Raw genomic sequence first — 17,777 nt, forward strand, 5'->3', positions numbered from 1 at the left:
CCAGCTCTGCAAGAAATACTAAAAGAAGCACTAGAGTCAGATACAAAAAGACAGAAGAGAGAGGTATGGAGAAAAGTGTAGAAAGAAGGAAAGTCAGATATGACATATATAATACAAAAGGCAAAATGGTAGAGGAAAATATTATCCAAACAGTAATAACTCTAAATGTTAATGGACTGAATTCCCCAATCAAAAGACATAGATTGGCAGAATGGATTAAAAAACAGGATCCTTCTATATGCTGTCTACAGGAAACACATCTTAGACCCAAAGATAAATATAGGTTGAAAGTGAAAGGTTGGGAAAAGATATTTCATGCAAATAACAACCAGAAAAGAGCAGGAGTGGCTATACTAATATCCAACAAATTAGACTTCAAATGTAAAACAGTTAAAAGAGACAAAGAAGGACACTATATACTATTAAAAGGAACAATTAAGCAAGAAGACATAACAATCATAAATATTTACGCACCGAACCAGAATGCCCCAAAATACGTGAGGAATACACTGCAAACACTGAAAAGGGAAATAGACACATATACCATAATAGTTGGAGACTTCAATTCACCACTCTCATCAATGGACAGAACATCTATACAGAGGATCAATAAAGAAATAGAGAACCTGAATATTACTATAAATGAGCTTGACTTAACAGACATTTATAGGACATTACATCCCACAACAGCAGAATACACCTTTTTTTCAAGTGCTCATGGATCATTCTCAAAGATAGACCATATACTGGGTCACAAAGCAAGTCTTAACAAATTTAAAAAGATTGAAATCATACACAACACTTTCTCGGATCATAAAGGAATGAAGTTGGAAATCAATAATAGGCGGAGTGCCAGAAAATTCATAAATACATGGAGGCTCAACAACACACTCTTAAACAACAAGTGGGTCAAAGAAGAAATTGCAAGAGAAATTAGTAAATACCTAGAGGCAAATGAAAATGAAGACACAACATATCAAAACTTATGGGACGCAGCAAAGGCAGTGCTAAGAGGGAAATTTATTGCCCCAAATGCATTTATCAGAAAAGAAGAAAAGGCAAAAATGCAGGAATTAACTGTCCACTTGGAAGAACTGGAGAAAGAACAGCAAACGAATCCCAAAGCAGGCAAAAGGAAAGAAATAACAAAGATTAGAGCAGAAATAAATGAAATTGAAAACATGAAAACAATAGAGAAAATCAATAAGACCAGAAGTTGGTTCTATGAGAAAATCAACAAGATTGATGGGCCCTTAGCAAGATTGACAAAAAGAAGAAGAGAGAGGATGCAAATAAATAAGATTAGAAATGGAAGAGGAGACATAACTACTGACCTCACAGAAATAAAGAGGTAATAACAGGATACTATGAACAACTTTACGCTAATAAATACAACAATTTAGATGAAATGGACAGGTTTCTGGAAAGACATGAACAACCAACTTTGACTCAAGAAGAAATAGACGACCTCAACAAACCAATCACAAGTAAAGAGATTGAATTAGTTATTCAAAAGCTCCCTAAAAAGAAAAGTCCAGGACCAGACGGCTTCACATGTGAATTCTATCAAACATTCCAAAAAAATTAGTACCTACTCTCCTCAAACTCTTCAACATAATTGAAGTGGAGGGAAAACTACCTAATTCATTCTATGAAGTCAACATCACCCTCATACCAAAACCAGGCAAAGATATTACAAAAAAAGAAAACTATAGACCAATCTCTCTAATGAATACAGATACAAAAATCCTCAATAAAATTCTAGCAAATCGTATCCAACAACACATTAAAAGAATTATACATCATGACCAAGTAGGATTCATCCCAGGTATGCAAGGATGGTTCAACATAAGAAAATCAATTAATGTAATACACCATATCAACAAATCAAAGCAGAAAAATCACATGATCATCTCAATTGATGCAGAGAAGGCATTTGACAAGATTCAACATCCTTTCCTGCTGAAAACACTTCAAAAGATAGGAATACAAGGGAACTTCCTTAAAATGATAGAGGGAATATATGAAAAACCCACAGCTAATATCATCCTCAATGGGGAAAAATTGAAAACTTTCCCCCTAAGATCAGGAACAAGACAAGGATGTCCACTACCACCACTATTATTCAACATTGTGTTGGAAGTTCTAGCCAGAGCAATTAGGCAAGAAAAAGAAATACAAGGCATCAAAATAGGAAAGGAAGAAGTAAAACTATCACTGTTTGCAGACGATATGATACTATACGTTGAAAACCCGGAAAAATCCACAACAAAACTACTAGAGCTAATAAATGAGTACAGCAAAGTAGCAGGTTACAAGATCAACATTCAAAAATCTGTAGCATTTCTATACACTAGCAATGAACAAGTGGAGGGGGAAATCAAGAAACGAATCCCATTTACAATCACAACTAAAAGAAAAAAATACCTAGGAATAAATTTAACCAAAGAGACAAAAAACCTATATAAAGAAAACTACAAAAAACTGCTAAAAGAAATCACAGAAGACCTAAATAGATGGAAGGGCATACCGTGTTCATGGATTGGAAGACTAAATATAATTAAGATGTCAATCCTACCTAAACTCATCTACAGATTCAATGCAATACCAATCAAAATCCCAACAACTTATTTTTCAGAATTAGAAAAACCAATAAGCAAATTTATCTGGAAGGGCAGGTTGCCCTGAATTGCTAAAAACATCTTGAGGAAAAAAAACGAAGCTGGAGGTCTAGCGATGCCGGACTTTAAGGCATATTATGAAGCCACAGTGGTCAAAACAGCATGGTATTGGCATAAAGATAGATATATCGACCAATGGAATCGAATAGAGTGCTCAGATATAGACCCTCTCATCTATGGACATTTGATCTTTGATAAGGCAGTCAAGCCAACTCACCTGGGACAGAACAGTCTCTTCAATAAATGGTGCCTAGAGAACTGGATATCCATAAGTAAAAGAATGAAAGAAGACCCGTATCTCACACCTTATACAAAAATTAACTCAAAATGGATCAAAGATCTAAACATTAGGTCTAAGACCATAAAACAGTTAGAGGAAAATGTAGGGAGATATCTTACGAATCTTACAACTGGAGGCGGTTTTATGGACCTTAAACCTAAAGCAAGAGCACTGAAGAAAGAAATAAATAAATGGGAGCTCCTCAAAATTAAACACTTTTGTGCATCAAAGAACTTCATCAAGAAAGTAGAAAGACAGCCTACACAATGGGAGACAATATTTGGAAACGACATATCAGATAAAGGTCTAGTATCCAGAATTTATAAAGAGATTGTTCAACTCAACAACAAAAAGACAGCCAACCCAATTACAAAATGGGAAAAAGACTTGAACAGACACCTACCAGAAGAAGAAATACGGATGGCCAAGAGGCACATGAAGAGATGCTCAATGTCCCTGGCCATTAGAGAAATGCAAATCAAAACCACAATGAGATATCATCTCACACCCACCAGAATGGCCATTATCAACAAAACAGAAAATGACAAGTGCTGGAGAGGATGCGGAGAAAGAGGCACACTTATCCACTGTTGGTAGGAATGTCAAAGGGTGCAACCACTGTGGAAGGCAGTTTGGCGGTTCCTCAAAAAGCTGAATATAGAATTGCCATACGACCCAGCAATACCATTGCTAGGTATCTACTCAAAGGACTTAAGGGCAAAGACACAAACGGACATTTGCACACCAATGTTTATAGCAGCGTTATTTACAATTGCAAAGAGATGGAAACAGCCAAAATCTCCATCAACAGAAGAGTGGCTAAACAAACTGTGGTATATACATACGATGGAATATTATGCAGCTTTAAGACAAGATAAACTTATGAACCATGTAATAACATGGATGGACCTAGAGAATATTATGCTGAGTGAATCCAGCCAAAAACTAAAGGACAAATACTGTATGGTTCCACTGATGTGGACGGACATTCGAGAATAAACTTGAAATATGTCATTGGTAACAGAGTTCAGCAGGAGTTAGAAACAGGGTAAGAGAATGGGTAATTGAAGCTGAAGGGATACAGACTGTGCAACAGGACTAGATACAAAAACTCAAAAATGGACAGCATAATAATACCTAATTGTAAAGTAATCATGTTAAAACACTGAATGAAGCTGCATCTGAGCTATAGGGTTTTTTTTGTTTTTGTTTGCTTGTTTGTTTGTTTGTTGTTGTTGTTTTTTATTATTATTACTACTTTTATTTCTTTTCTTTATATTAACATTTTATATCTTTTTCTGTCATGTTGCTAGTTCCTCTAAACCGATGCAAATGTACTAAGAAACAATGATCATGCATCTATGTGATGATGTTAAGAATTACTGAGTGCATATGTAGAACGGTATGATTTCTAAATGTTGTGTTAATTTCTTTTTTTTTCTTTCCATTAATAAAAATAAATAAATAAATAAATAAAAAAAAGAACAGATAGACAACAAATTCATCCAGCAAGAAAATCCTACATAAAAGAACTGAGAACAGTCTCCAAAATAAACTAATTAAGGTAATTAAATGCCTAGACTCCAGCAGAAAATAATGAATCACACTAAGAAAATTGAAGATATGGCCCACTCAAAGGAACAAACCAACAATTCAAATGAGATACAGAAGTTGGAACAATTAATTCAGAATGTTCAAACAGAAATGAAAAAGCTCATCAAAAAGCAAATCAATAAATTGAGGGAGGATATAAAGAAGGCAAGGAATGAAAAAAAGAAGAAATAGAAAGTCTGAAAGAACAAATCACCAAACTTATGGTAATTAAAGGCACAGTAGAAGAGATGAAAAAAACAATGGAAAGCTACAATGTTAGATTTCAAGAGGCAGAAGATAGGATTAGTGAACTGGAAGACGGGACATCTGAAATCTGACAAACAAAAGAAAATATAGGGAAAAGAATGGAAAAATATGAGCAGGAACTCAGGGAATTGAATGACAACATGAAGCACATGAATATATGTGTTGTGGGTGTCCCAGAAGGAGAAGAGAAGGGAAAAGGAGGAGATAAACTAATGGAGGAAATTATCACTGAAAATTCCCCAACTCTTATGAAAGACTTAAAATTACAGATCCAAGAAGTGCAGCGTACCCCAAACAGAATAAATCCAAATAGACGTACTCCAAGACACTTACTACTCAGAATATCAGAGGTCAAAGTGTAAGATCTTGAAAGCAGCAAGAGAAAAGCAATCCATCACATACAAGGGAAGCTCAATAAGACTATGTGTAGATTTCTCAGTGGAAACCATGGAGGCAAGAAGACAGTGGGATGATATATTTAAATTACTAAAAGAGAAAACTGCCAACCAAGACTGTATACCCAGCAAAATTGTCCTTCAGAAATGAGGGAGAAATCAAAACATTTTCAGACAAAAAATTACTGAGAGAATTTATGACCAAGTGACTGGCTCTGCAAGAAATACTAAAGGGAGCACTAGAGGCAGATGTGAAAAGACAGGAGAGAGAGGTGTGGAGAAGAGTGTAGAAATGAAGACTATCAGTAAAAGTAAAAAGAAGAAAAATTAGATATGACGTATAAAATCCAAAAGGCAAAATCGTAGAAGAAAGTACTACCCATACAGTAATAGCACTAAATGTTAATGGATTAAACTCCCCAAACAAAAGATATAGACTAGTAGAATGGATTAAAAAATTGGACCCATCTATATGCTGTCTACAAGAAACACATCTTACACCCAAGGATAAACAGGTTGAAAATGAAAGGTTGGGAAAAGATATTTCATGGAAATAACAATCAGAAAAGAGCAGGAGTAGCTATACTAATATCCAACAAATTAGACTTCAAATGTAAAACAGTTAGCAGAGACAAAGAAGGACACTATGTATTAATAAAAGGAACAATTCAACAAGAAGACATAACAATCATAAATATTTATGCACCAAGCCTGAATACTCCAAAATACATGAAGCAAACACTGAAAACACTGAAAAGAGAAATAGACACATCTACCATAGTAATTGGAGACTTCAAATCCACCCTCTCATCAATGGACAGAACATCTAGACAAAGGATCAATAAAGAAACAGACAATTTGAATAGTGCAATAAATGAAGCTAGATTTCACAGACATTTATAGAACATTACACCCCACAACAGCAGGATACACCTTTTTCTCAAGTACTTATGAATCATTCTCAAGGATAGACCATATGCTGGGTCACAAAGCAAGTCTCAATAAATTTAAAAAGATTGAAATCATACAAAACACTTTCTCAGATCATAAAGCAATGAAGTTGGAAATCAATAATAGGCAGAGTGCCAGAAAATTCACAAATACATGGAGGCTCAACAACACACTCTTAAACAACCAGTGGGTCAAGGAAGAGATTACAAGAGAAATAAGTGAATATCTCAAGGCAAATGAAAATGAAAACACAACATATCAAAATTTATGGGATGTAGCAAAGGCAATGCTAAGAGGGAAATTTATTACCCTAAATGCCTATATCAAAAAAGAAGAAAGGGCAAAAATCGAGGAATTAACTCTCTACTTAGAAGAACTAGACAAAGAACAGCAAACTAATGCCAAAGCAAACAAAAGGAAAAAATAATGAAGATTAGAGCAGAAATAAATGAAATTGAGAACATGAAAACAATCAAGAAAATCAACAAAACCAGAAGTTGATTCTATGAGAAAATCAATAAGATTGATGGACATTAGCAAGGTTGACAAAAAAAAGAAGAGAGAGGATGCAAATAAATAAAATCAAATATGGAAAAGGAGACATAACCACTGACCCCACAGAAATAAAGGAAGTAATGAGAGGATACTATGAACAACTTTATGCTAATAAATATGACAACATAGGTGAAATTGACAACTTTCTAGAAAGGCATGAACAACCAACATTGACTTGGGAAGAAATAGATGACCTCAACAAACCAATCACAAGTAAAAAAATTGATTCAGTCATCAAAAAGCTCCCTCAAAAGGGAAGTACAGGACCAGATGGCTTCAAATGTGAATTCTACCAAGCATCCCAGAAAGAATTAGTACCAATCCTGCTCAAACTCTTCAAAAAAATTGAAGAGGAGGGAAAGCTACCTACCTCATTCTATGAAGTCAACATCACCTTCATTCCAAAGCCAGACAAAGATATTACAGAAAAAGAAAACTACAGACCAATCTCTCTAATGAATATAGATGCAAAAATCCTCAACAAAATTCTAGCAAATCAAATCTAGCAGCACATTAAAAGAATTATACACCATGACCAGATATGATTCATCCCAGGGATGCTAGGATGGTTCAACATAAGAAAATCAATTAAGGTAATGCACCATATCAACAAATCAAAGCAGGAAAACCACATGATCATCTCAATTGATGCAGAAAAGGCATATGACAAAATTCAACATCGTTTCTTGTTGAAAACAGTTCATAGGATATGAATAGAAGGGAACATCCTTAACATGATAAAGGGAATATATGAAGAACCCATAGCTAACATCATCCTCAATGGGGAAAATTGAAAACTTTCTCCCTAAGAAAAGAACAAGACAAGGATGCCCACTATCACTACTGTTATTCAACATTGTGTTGGAGTTTCTAGCCAGAGCAAATAGACAAGAAAAAGAAATACAAGTCATCATATTGGAAAGGAAGAAGTAAAATTCTCACTCTCTGCAGATGATATGATACTATACATTGAAAACCCTGAAAAATCCACAGGAAAACTACTAGAGCTAATAAACAAGTACAGCAAAGTGACAGGTTGCAAGATCAACACTCAAAAATCTGTAGTGTTTCTATACACTAGTAATGAACAATCTGAGGGGGCAATCAAGAAATGAATTCCATTTACAATTGCAATCAAAAGAATAAAATATTTAGGAATAAATTTAACTAAAGAGACAAAAGATTTATACAAAGGAAACTACAAGACATTGTTAAAAGAAATCACAGAAGACCTAAACAGATGGAAGGGCACACCATGTTCATGGATTGGAAGACTAAATATAGTTAAGATGTCAGTTCTACCTGAATTGATTTACAGATTCAATACAATACCAATCAAAATCCCAACAACTTACTTTCAGAAATAGAAAAACCAACAAGCAAATTTATCTGGAAGGGTGGGGTGCCCCGAATTGCTAAAACTATCCTGAGGAAAAGAAATGAAGCCAAAGGTCTCATGCTCCCTGACTTTAAGGCATATTATGAAGCTACAGTGGTCAAAACAGCATGGTACTGGCATAAAAATAGATATACTGACCAATGGAATTGAATAAAGTGTTCAGATATAGACCCTCTCATCTATGGACAATTGCTCTTTGATAAGGCAGTCAAGCCAACTCACCTGGGACAGAACAGTCTCTTCAATAAATGGTGCCTAGAGAACTGGATATCCATATGCAAAAGAATGAAAGAGGACCTGTATCTCACACCCTATACAAAAGTTAACTCAAAATGGATCAAAAATCTAAACATTAGGTCTAAGACCATAAAACAGTTAGAGGAAAATGTAAGAAAATATCTTATAAATCTTATAACTGGAGGCAGTTTTATAGACCTTACATTCAAAGCAAGAGCACTGAAGAAAGAAAGAAAGAAATGGGAACTCCTCAGAATTAAACACTTTTGTGCATCAAAGAACTCCATCAAGAAAGTAAAAAGATAGCCTACACAATGGGAGACAATATTTGGAAATGACATATCCGATAAAGGTCTGGTATCCAGAATTTATAACAAGATTGTTCAACTCAACAACAAAAAGAGAGCCAATTCAATCACAAAATGGGAAAAAGACTTGAACAGACACTTCTCAGAAGAGGAAATGCAAATGGCCAAAAGGCACATGAAGAGATGCTCAATGTCCCTGGCCATTAGAGAAATGCAAATCAAAACCACAATGAGATATCATCTCACATCCACCAGAATGACCATTATCAACCAAACAGAAAATGACAAGTGCTGGAGAGGATATGGAGAAAGAGGCACACTTATTCACTGTTGGTGGGACTGTCAAATGGGTCAACTGCTGTGGAAGGCAGTTTGGTGGTTCCTCAGCAAGCTAAGTATAGAATTGCCACATGACCCTGCAATACCATTGTTAGGTATCTATTCGGAGGACATGAGGGCAAGGACACAAATGGACATTTTCACACTAATGTTTACAGCAGCATTATTTACAGTTGCAAAGAGATGAAACAGCCAAAATGTCCATCAACAGATGAGTGGCTAAACAAACTGTGGTATATACATATGATGGAATGTTATGCAGCTATAAGACAGAATAAAGTTATGAAGTATGTAACAACATAGATGGACCTTGAGGACATTATGCTGAGTGAGATTAGCCAAAAACAAAAGGACAAATACTGTATGGTCTCACTGATATGAACTGACATTAGTGAATAAACTTGGAGAGTTTCACTTTTTTTTTCAAAAAAAGAATGGATCGGTTCACTTATTGCTTGAACTTATTGCAAATATTTATGAGCAAAAGTAGTACACTATGAGCCCCACCCAGACCTATTATACCCTGTCACCTCTCCTTTTAAATAGATCATGATGCAGCTGAAAAAACACTTTAGTTAACAAGGTCTCCAGGTTCAGAAACCTCTGTCAATATTTAACCAAAGATTCATTCTAATTCTCATTTCCCTAAATTTTTTTTTGATGGGGTACATGGTCTGGGAATTGAACCCAGGTCTCCCGCATACAAGGCGAACATTCTACCACTGAACCACCTGTGGACCCGACATTTCCCTAAATTTTTATATCTAAAAAGAAACAATTTACACTGAGATCCATCCATATTTTTGTAATATACTTGCATTGATTTAATTATCAAAATAATTTTATATGCATTCTATTGTTTTTTTCCTATATTAGAGAAATTGAGTATTTTAAGAACAATCATGCATAAAGTACAGGATTTCCATATAGTACCCTATTATTAACACCTGGCATTGGTGTGGAGCATTTGTTAGAATTGGTGATAGCACATTTTCATAATTGTAGATATAGTTCATGGTTCACCTTTCAGTTCACTCAAAGTAGTGTAGTTCCATGAACTTAAAAAAATAATTTCATTGTCATCGTATATACAATCTAATACTTCCCCTTTTCATCACATTAAGACATAACTGAAATTCACAAGCTGTGCTACCCGCACCACCATCCATTACCAAAACATTTCCATCATTACAAACAGGAATCCTGTACATTTTATGCCGTAATTTCCCGTTCCCTATCCCCATCCCGTCCCCTGCTAACTTATATTCTAGATTCTGACTCTAAGAATTTTTTTATTCTAATTAATTGAAATCAGTGAGATCATACAGTTTTTGTCCTTTTGTGTCTGGTTTATTTCACTCAATATGATGTATTCAAATTTCATCCATGTTGCCGCATGCATCAAAACTTCATTTCTTTTTATAGCCAAACAATATTCCACTGTATGTATTCACTACATTTTATTTATCCATCCACTGGCTGATAGACACTGAGGTTGTTTTCATCTTTTGGCAACTGGTGAATGCTGCTGCTATGGACAGTGGTGTTCAAATATCTGTTTGAGTCCCTGCTTTCACTTCTTTTGGGTATTTATCCAGCAGTGGGATTGCCAGCTCATGGCATACCTATATGCATACCTTTCAGAGGAACTGCTAACCAGCTTATTGTTTTTTACAAAACAAAGCTTTTATATGCAAATGAAAGTTGTCTTTACGCATAATAACCTTAGGACACTTTGTACTCCTCTCTACTAATAATGCTCCTAATAAAAACTAAATGAAGCTCCATCAACAACGGAAAAAGTTTATGTAGGAAACTTCTGAAAGTATATGCAGCAAATTTTAGTCTTTGATAGCGTTTTTTTTCTCAGGGTTCAGGTGAGAGGAGAGTTTGTGGCAGTGGTGCGAATTTTATTTTCTGTTTTATTTTATATTTCCACTAAAAGGGAGGAAGAATAAAAAAATACAAATTCTTTGCACCATATAATAAAATTTAATACCAACTATTGTAGAGAAATATTTGAAAACTATGGGAGAAAATGGGTTCATATATTGACTCTTGAAAGCCATCTAGCAATCAGCAAAATAAACACAACTTCACTGAAAATGGGCAAAGCAGTGAATGAATAATCATATGATAAGAAAAACCATTGAAAGAAAAGTAATTGAAAAAATTTGTAATCAGTACTAATGAAGTAAATTAGAAATAAATCTAAAACAAAGGGAGATAATATTCCCACTAATCCAGCTGAAGGGAAGAAAACACATAATAATTAGCATTTACAGAGTGACAGTCCACTCACTGTGTATGGAAGTAAATATAAATGCAAATTTTATGTAGATGTTTTCTCAATTTATCAACATAACTAAATTGCTCGTGCTTTTGTTCACATAAATTTAATCCTACTTTGTGTTTGTGTGAAGACAGTAAAAATCAGTGATGTTAACAAAGTGGATTAAGATATTTATAGAATTATTTGTGACAGTAAAAATTAGAAGTTATTTAAATGCTCAAGAGTAATCAACACAATTAAATTTCATAGAGTTACACAGTGGAAAGAAGTACACAAAACTCCATTTGGTCTAAATTGTATAAATAAGAAAACAGAATATTATACATTATTATAAAATGCTTGAAAGCAATACAGAACTTTCTTACAATAATTAATCCTCTGCTGTGGGATTGAAAGTGATTTTCCAACTCTTTATTATACATTACTGTAGTTTCCAGATTTTCTAAATTGAGGATATATTTCTTTTAAAATTAGCAAAAAACTTTTTTTTTTTTAAAGTGTGCTTATTATTACCAGACCTGGTGAGCAGGTCTAGTAATCCCATTTGGGAAAAGGCATTAAATACAATATTTATTCTACTCAAAACTTTCTAAAAATAGACCTGTATCCACAACAGCCAAAGTCCATTTCCTTTCAAAAGACCCCTCTGAAACATCTAATCATGGAGACTCAATAGGCATGGGACATTTTACTGGAAAGTCCTCAGGGAAACTAAAATCCCTATGTAAAAAGATGTCATTCCAGAGTTTGAAGAACTCCTAAGAATTCTCGACCATGCATAAAGGTTGGTTGGACTAGTACTGAGGTAAGTTTGGGAAATCTTCATAAGTGCTCTCTTTAGGAAATGCAAAAACAGCCCTCATTAAGAATATAGTGTTTGGGATATGGGGACCTATACCAAGTGGTAATGTTAGCTAGAGGCTATTTCTCTTTTCCTTTCACTACTTCAAGTAGTGGCTTCTCTTCTTTTTGGGTGGCTTCTTCTGGACTTAATCTCCTTCTTTTTCAGTTATTCCACTTAATTCATCATGTTATACACATAAATGTTTAGAGGCAGGAAATTTTGATATTTCATTTTCTCTGATTCGGGACTATGAAAAGATTGTTTCTCTATGCAGTGACAGGTCTGGAGAGGGATTTTCAGACCTACCTTATAGGAAGGGACAGTTTATTTCAGGGTCAGCACAGGAGCCAGAGAACATGATCCTTTGAAACTTCTGGTTCCTTTCCGTCTCCTTTTCTCTGAGGGTAGTAGGAACAGGCCAGCACCCACAGTAATTTCTAGACCGTTTAGTCCTCGTGGTTTCACAGCCATGGAATGCACCCATCATCCTGCAAGTATCTACTTAGTTCTGCCGAATGGCAGGGGTCTTTGACATTGGCTCTGTGGATTGAGAGAGCTCGGGTCTGCTCAAGAGCTTAAGGAAAATTTTCTTTTTTCACGTAAAAGAAACATTTTAACCAGTCAGAACCTTTGAGGTGTTTCAGACTCCTTAATCTGTCAATTCCTTCAAATATCATGCAGTCCTACTATTTCTATGAGAAATAGCAACCTAGAGATATGGTAATATCTTTTGTCCTGATTCCCTCTCTATTTAAAATGAAAGAGGTGTTGTAATTAAGACAGTAAAGACAGTCATTATCCTTAGAACCTCCGGGACTTCTTGGATCTAATTCTTATATTGTGGATGGCTAGGGAAAATAAAAGAAAAAAAAAAAAAAAAACAATGAAAGGTAAAGAAGCCAGAAGGAAAGGTTGCTGTATCTGATTGAATTCAAAATCCTTAATAAAATCTTAACTGAAGTTCAATTAACTTGCTAATGATATGGAAATGTAAGTACTTTTATTTTACAAGAACTTCCTTTGAAGTTTCACATAGGAGAAAAAGCATATTGACATTAGAAAAACAGAGTTCTAGTATCAGACATACCAAATCTTATACAATCAAAATGTTGATTTCGTTCATTTTACTGAGGATCTACAGGGCATGATATTACACAATTTATATGAGACATTACTGAAAATTTTCAAAAGAAGTATAAACGCTCTTCACATTATTCAAGACAGGACAAAAGTGTTAATATCTGAGAGCTGTTAAAACTGGAAGGTTAGACGGCTGACAGTGTGAAAATGACTAGTAAGATTAGGATGATCATCTAAATATAGCCACATGATTTTAGTGACAAAACTCAAGTACAGTCTGCATGGAAAAAACTAGGAGGAGAGAACAGAAATGAATTCTTGGAAGGAGAAAGAAAATTGAAACCCAGAACATAAGTTGTTGGAATGTGGGGAATACAGGAAGTATGCAATAGAATATTGGAATGGTGAAAAAGTACTGTTTAATTGTTTTTGTACATGACAGTTTAAAAACACTTGCTAGAGCTGGAAAAATAAAAATCTGGTTATCAAATCATGTCTGTGACATTTTTGGTAATATTGTCCAAACTACACTTCCTTAACGGCTCTCTAACTCTATTTCTCTCTCTCCTATACAAAAAGCAATTGCTGTTAAAGAATGTAATATGACCTCCTCCTATCAGGCATTATGTCTGGTTCTAACAGCTCCAGCTTGTTCCCAGGATTCTTTATATTGAATGGTGTTCCTGGCCTGGAAGCTGCTCACATCTGGATCTCCCTGCCATTCTGCTTCATGTACATCATTGCTGTGATGGGGAACTGTGGACTCATCTACCTCATCATCCATGAGGAGGCTTTGCACCGACCCATGTACTATTTCCTGGCACTGCTCTCCTTCACAGATATTTCCTGGTGCACCACCACTATACCCAAAATGCTGTGCATATTCTGGTTCAACCTCAAGGAGATTGGCTTTAATGCCTGCCTGGCTCAGATGTTTTTTGTCCACATGTTGACTGGGATGGAGTCTGGCATGCTCATGCTCATGGCCCTGGACCGCTACGTGGCCATCTGCTACCCCTTACGCTATGCCACCATCCTCACCAACCCTGTCATTGCCAAGGCTGGGTTTGCCACCTTGATGAGGTGTGTGATGCTCATCATCCCATTCAGTCTCCTCACCAAGCAGCTGCCCTACTGCCGGGGCAACTTCATTCCCCACACCTACTGTGACCACATGTCTGTGGCCAAGGTGTCCTGTGGTAAAGTCAAAGTCAATACAGTCTACGGGCTCTTGGCAGCCCTTCTGATTGGGGGCTTTGACATCTTCTGTATCTCCGTGTCTTACACCATGATCTTGCGGGCGGTGGTGAGTCTGTCCTCTGCAGATGCTCGTCACAAGGCCTTCAGCACCTGTACCTCCCACATATGTGCCATCGTCATCACATACGGTCCAGCCTTATTCTCCATTTTCACACATCGCTTTGGAGGAAAAAACATTCCCCATCATGTCCATATCATTATCGCCAATCTCTATTTGATGTTGCCCCCAACTCTGAACCCTATTGTTTATGGAGTCAAGACCAGGCAGATCCAGGAAGGAGTATTCAAGTTATTTTTTAGAAAGGAAAATATCTTGGTGATGAAATAGATTGATGAATTAATACCAAAATACAGGAAGAGATAAAATGTATTTTAGTGGAAACCCTTGAGAGTAAAATTAGGGCGGGCCGCGGTGGCTCAGCGGGCAAAGTGCTTGCCTGCTATGCCGGAGGACCTCGGTTCGATTCCCGGCCCCAGCCCATGTAACAAAAAACGGAAAAACAAAATACAATAAAACAAGAAAATGTTTAAAGATGTTTCCCTTTCTTCCTTCCTTCCTTCCTTCTATCCTTCCTTCCTTCTCTCTGTCTTTCCTTTAAAAAAAAAAAAAAAAAAAAAAATTAAAGCAAGGTGATCTCATTGCTGGAAGCACTATTCATTGAATAGCTCATGTAATATTGATGGAATACTTTTTTGTCCAACTCCCTTAATTAAATAAGAGACATGTTTTCCAAATTAAAAATTTTTTTTTTCTTCAAAGAAATTTCACAGCAGGTTAGGTTCAAGATTGTTTAGAAGTAATTGCAATGCTTAGACATCTAATGAGGTTTGTATGTTGAGTAAATCTCAAATGGATCTATACTGAAAACAAATAAATGATTTCCTGATCCTATGAAGACTTGTTCTTTGGGCAAAGGCATAGTAATCTAAGATGTCAGTTTCTATGGCAAAAGGCCTTTAAGAACTTGTTTCAGTGACTTAATTGACCACTGTTCCTTTCAACGCACAAATTTGTACATGTTGTTTCAGTTATGAAGATCACCTCATGTCTAAGTTGTGTTGACTTTCCACTATTATGAAAAGTATTATTCATAAATTTGTATAAAAATAGTCTAAATGAAGGGTGGGGGAGAGAAGAGTGAGAATAGAGCTCTGGTGTCTTAGAATAGGCAATTTTTCAAGGGTAACTTGAAGGGACTTTAGCAGGAGATTTAGAATAAGTCCTGGAGATGGTTGCAAAGTGGTGGTAGCAAATAGAAGAAATTCACCTGAAAAACCTGTACATGGTGGGGTTTGTTTCACTTTATAGAATTTACCAATAGTAAGGGAAGTATGTGTTCAGTAGGACAATAGGATGGAGGGGTGAGTGTCCTGAGCTAACAGAGAAAGAGTAGTAAATGGTGATAGGGATGATGGATATATAAAATAGAGAGTGAGATGCAGCAAAAGTGAAAAGAGAAGACAGAAAAATTCACCATTTAAAGCTTTATGCCATTGGCCAATTTTTTTTTTCAGAATAGCTATTCTGGCACTTGGTTTGGTAGCTGAAGTTATGTTCAATGCCTTTATAAATCAAAACCATTCAGTGGGCTTATACTGTGCGAGTGCTTTATTTCCTTGTAAAAAATTTTACTCATATTATGGCTGGATTTTTCTCTCTCTCCACTCAGAGATTCTGCACATTTCCCTCTCTGCCTGGGAGCCCCACCATCTACCACTCTCTCTCCCTTACCTGAATAATACTGCCTTACCTGTCAGTTGTTAGTTTGAATGTAACTTACTTCCATCCTGCATTGATAGTTCAGAATATTGTCCATCCACAAGTGATTTAATGCCTACCTTCTTATCTACACTGCAAAATTCCCAATGAAGGAAATATTACTTCATTTTTTATTATTATTTTTAATAATAAATTCTCACAAAAGGAACTGAGACATCATAGGTATGTGATATACATTTGAAAAATAAATAAATGATCTGATTTGGTACCTGGTCAATAGAACATTGCAGGTTACTTCAGAAAAATATTAGACACAGCTAACAAAACTTATCAACCAAAAAAGAAAATGCTAAGATAAGCTTATTGCTTGCATTCTGCATTATATTTTATGACACATTTTGACAAAATGTTTTTATTTAAAAAAAATAAAACATATCTCTTGCTGACTGCAAGAACAAAACAGAGACAGAGACATATGATCAGGAATCGCTTCATGTAATGGTGGGTGCTAGAAACTCTGAATTGTGTTAAGAAGGTTCCAAACAGGAAATTCTGTAAAAGGGGATTCTGTAGTGTGTCAAGTCTATATTCCCTAGAGGAAATAGGCAGACTGAAACAGAAGCAGAAATTCTTTCTGCATTATGAAATCTTAGTTCTTACTTTTAAGACGTCCTATTTATTGGATAAAGAGAATTCCCACATTGCTGAAGGTAATCTATTTCCTTGATTATGGATTCAACCAGCCATAGATGTTATCAACTGACCAAATGCACAAGTCCATCTATGAAAGACCTTCACAGAAACAGGTCAGCTTGCTTGACCAACAAACTAGACTTGATAACCTAGTTAAGTAGACACATGAAATTGACCATCACTCTGGTAAACAAGTACAATTTAATTTTGATTTATATCTTTCATATTGCACCATAGTTACATTCAATCTGTTTGGCAATCATTTACCATAACTAATTTCTGTAAAAAAATAAAAATAAAAATAAACCTTACCACAGTAGTAAAGGGCATAATAAATTGAATAGAATACTTTATCAGCTTTAACAAATTTAGAGAAGCAGAGTAACTGAATAAAATAATTATGGATAAAAACGGAGTCCGTGCATACCAAATCTTCTTAATCTCTATATTCAAACTAAGGCAGTATTACATCACTATCGAAGGTGTAGACTTCTAGAGAACTTCCTGAGAAGATGGCAAAGTAGGAAGTTCTAGAACTCACTCTTCTTCTGGAAATTGCCAGTGTACAGGCAGAAACTGCCTGCAATCACTGTTCCGGGGCTTTGGGGGGAGGGGAGCCCTTTACAGCATCCAAAGAAGAGCAAAAGAAGCGACTGTCAAACTGTGGTTAAAAAATAACTGTGAGTAACTAACTCTGTGAATGCTGCTGGTGCTCATCTCCCACTCTTTAGGTGGGTCCTTGCCTGGCTTCTGTAGAAAGAGAGGGGCATGGAAACCTACCTCCCCAAGAACAAGGGAGAGCATGGCAAAGCTGAGTAATGCTGATAAAAGTGGGTAAGTGAATTTTGATCAAAGGGCTCTGATCTCTGAACTGCTGTTTTA

At 35.7% G+C, this 17,777-nt stretch overlaps 1 protein-coding gene across 1 annotated transcript; it reads left to right on the top strand.

Moving 5' to 3' along the window:
* The first annotated feature begins 13,847 nt into the window (after positions 1-13,847).
* LOC143643590 (olfactory receptor 52N2-like) lies at positions 13,848-14,810 on the top strand. Its single transcript, XM_077112199.1, has one exon. It carries the CDS (start codon positions 13,848-13,850, stop codon positions 14,808-14,810), a length of 963 nt encoding a protein of 320 aa, XP_076968314.1.
* The last annotated feature ends 2,967 nt before the right edge of the window (positions 14,811-17,777 follow it).

Source organism: Tamandua tetradactyla, chromosome 8, assembly GCF_023851605.1.
Source record: "Tamandua tetradactyla isolate mTamTet1 chromosome 8, mTamTet1.pri, whole genome shotgun sequence".
In the NCBI taxonomy this organism is placed as follows: domain Eukaryota; kingdom Metazoa; phylum Chordata; class Mammalia; order Pilosa; family Myrmecophagidae; genus Tamandua; species Tamandua tetradactyla.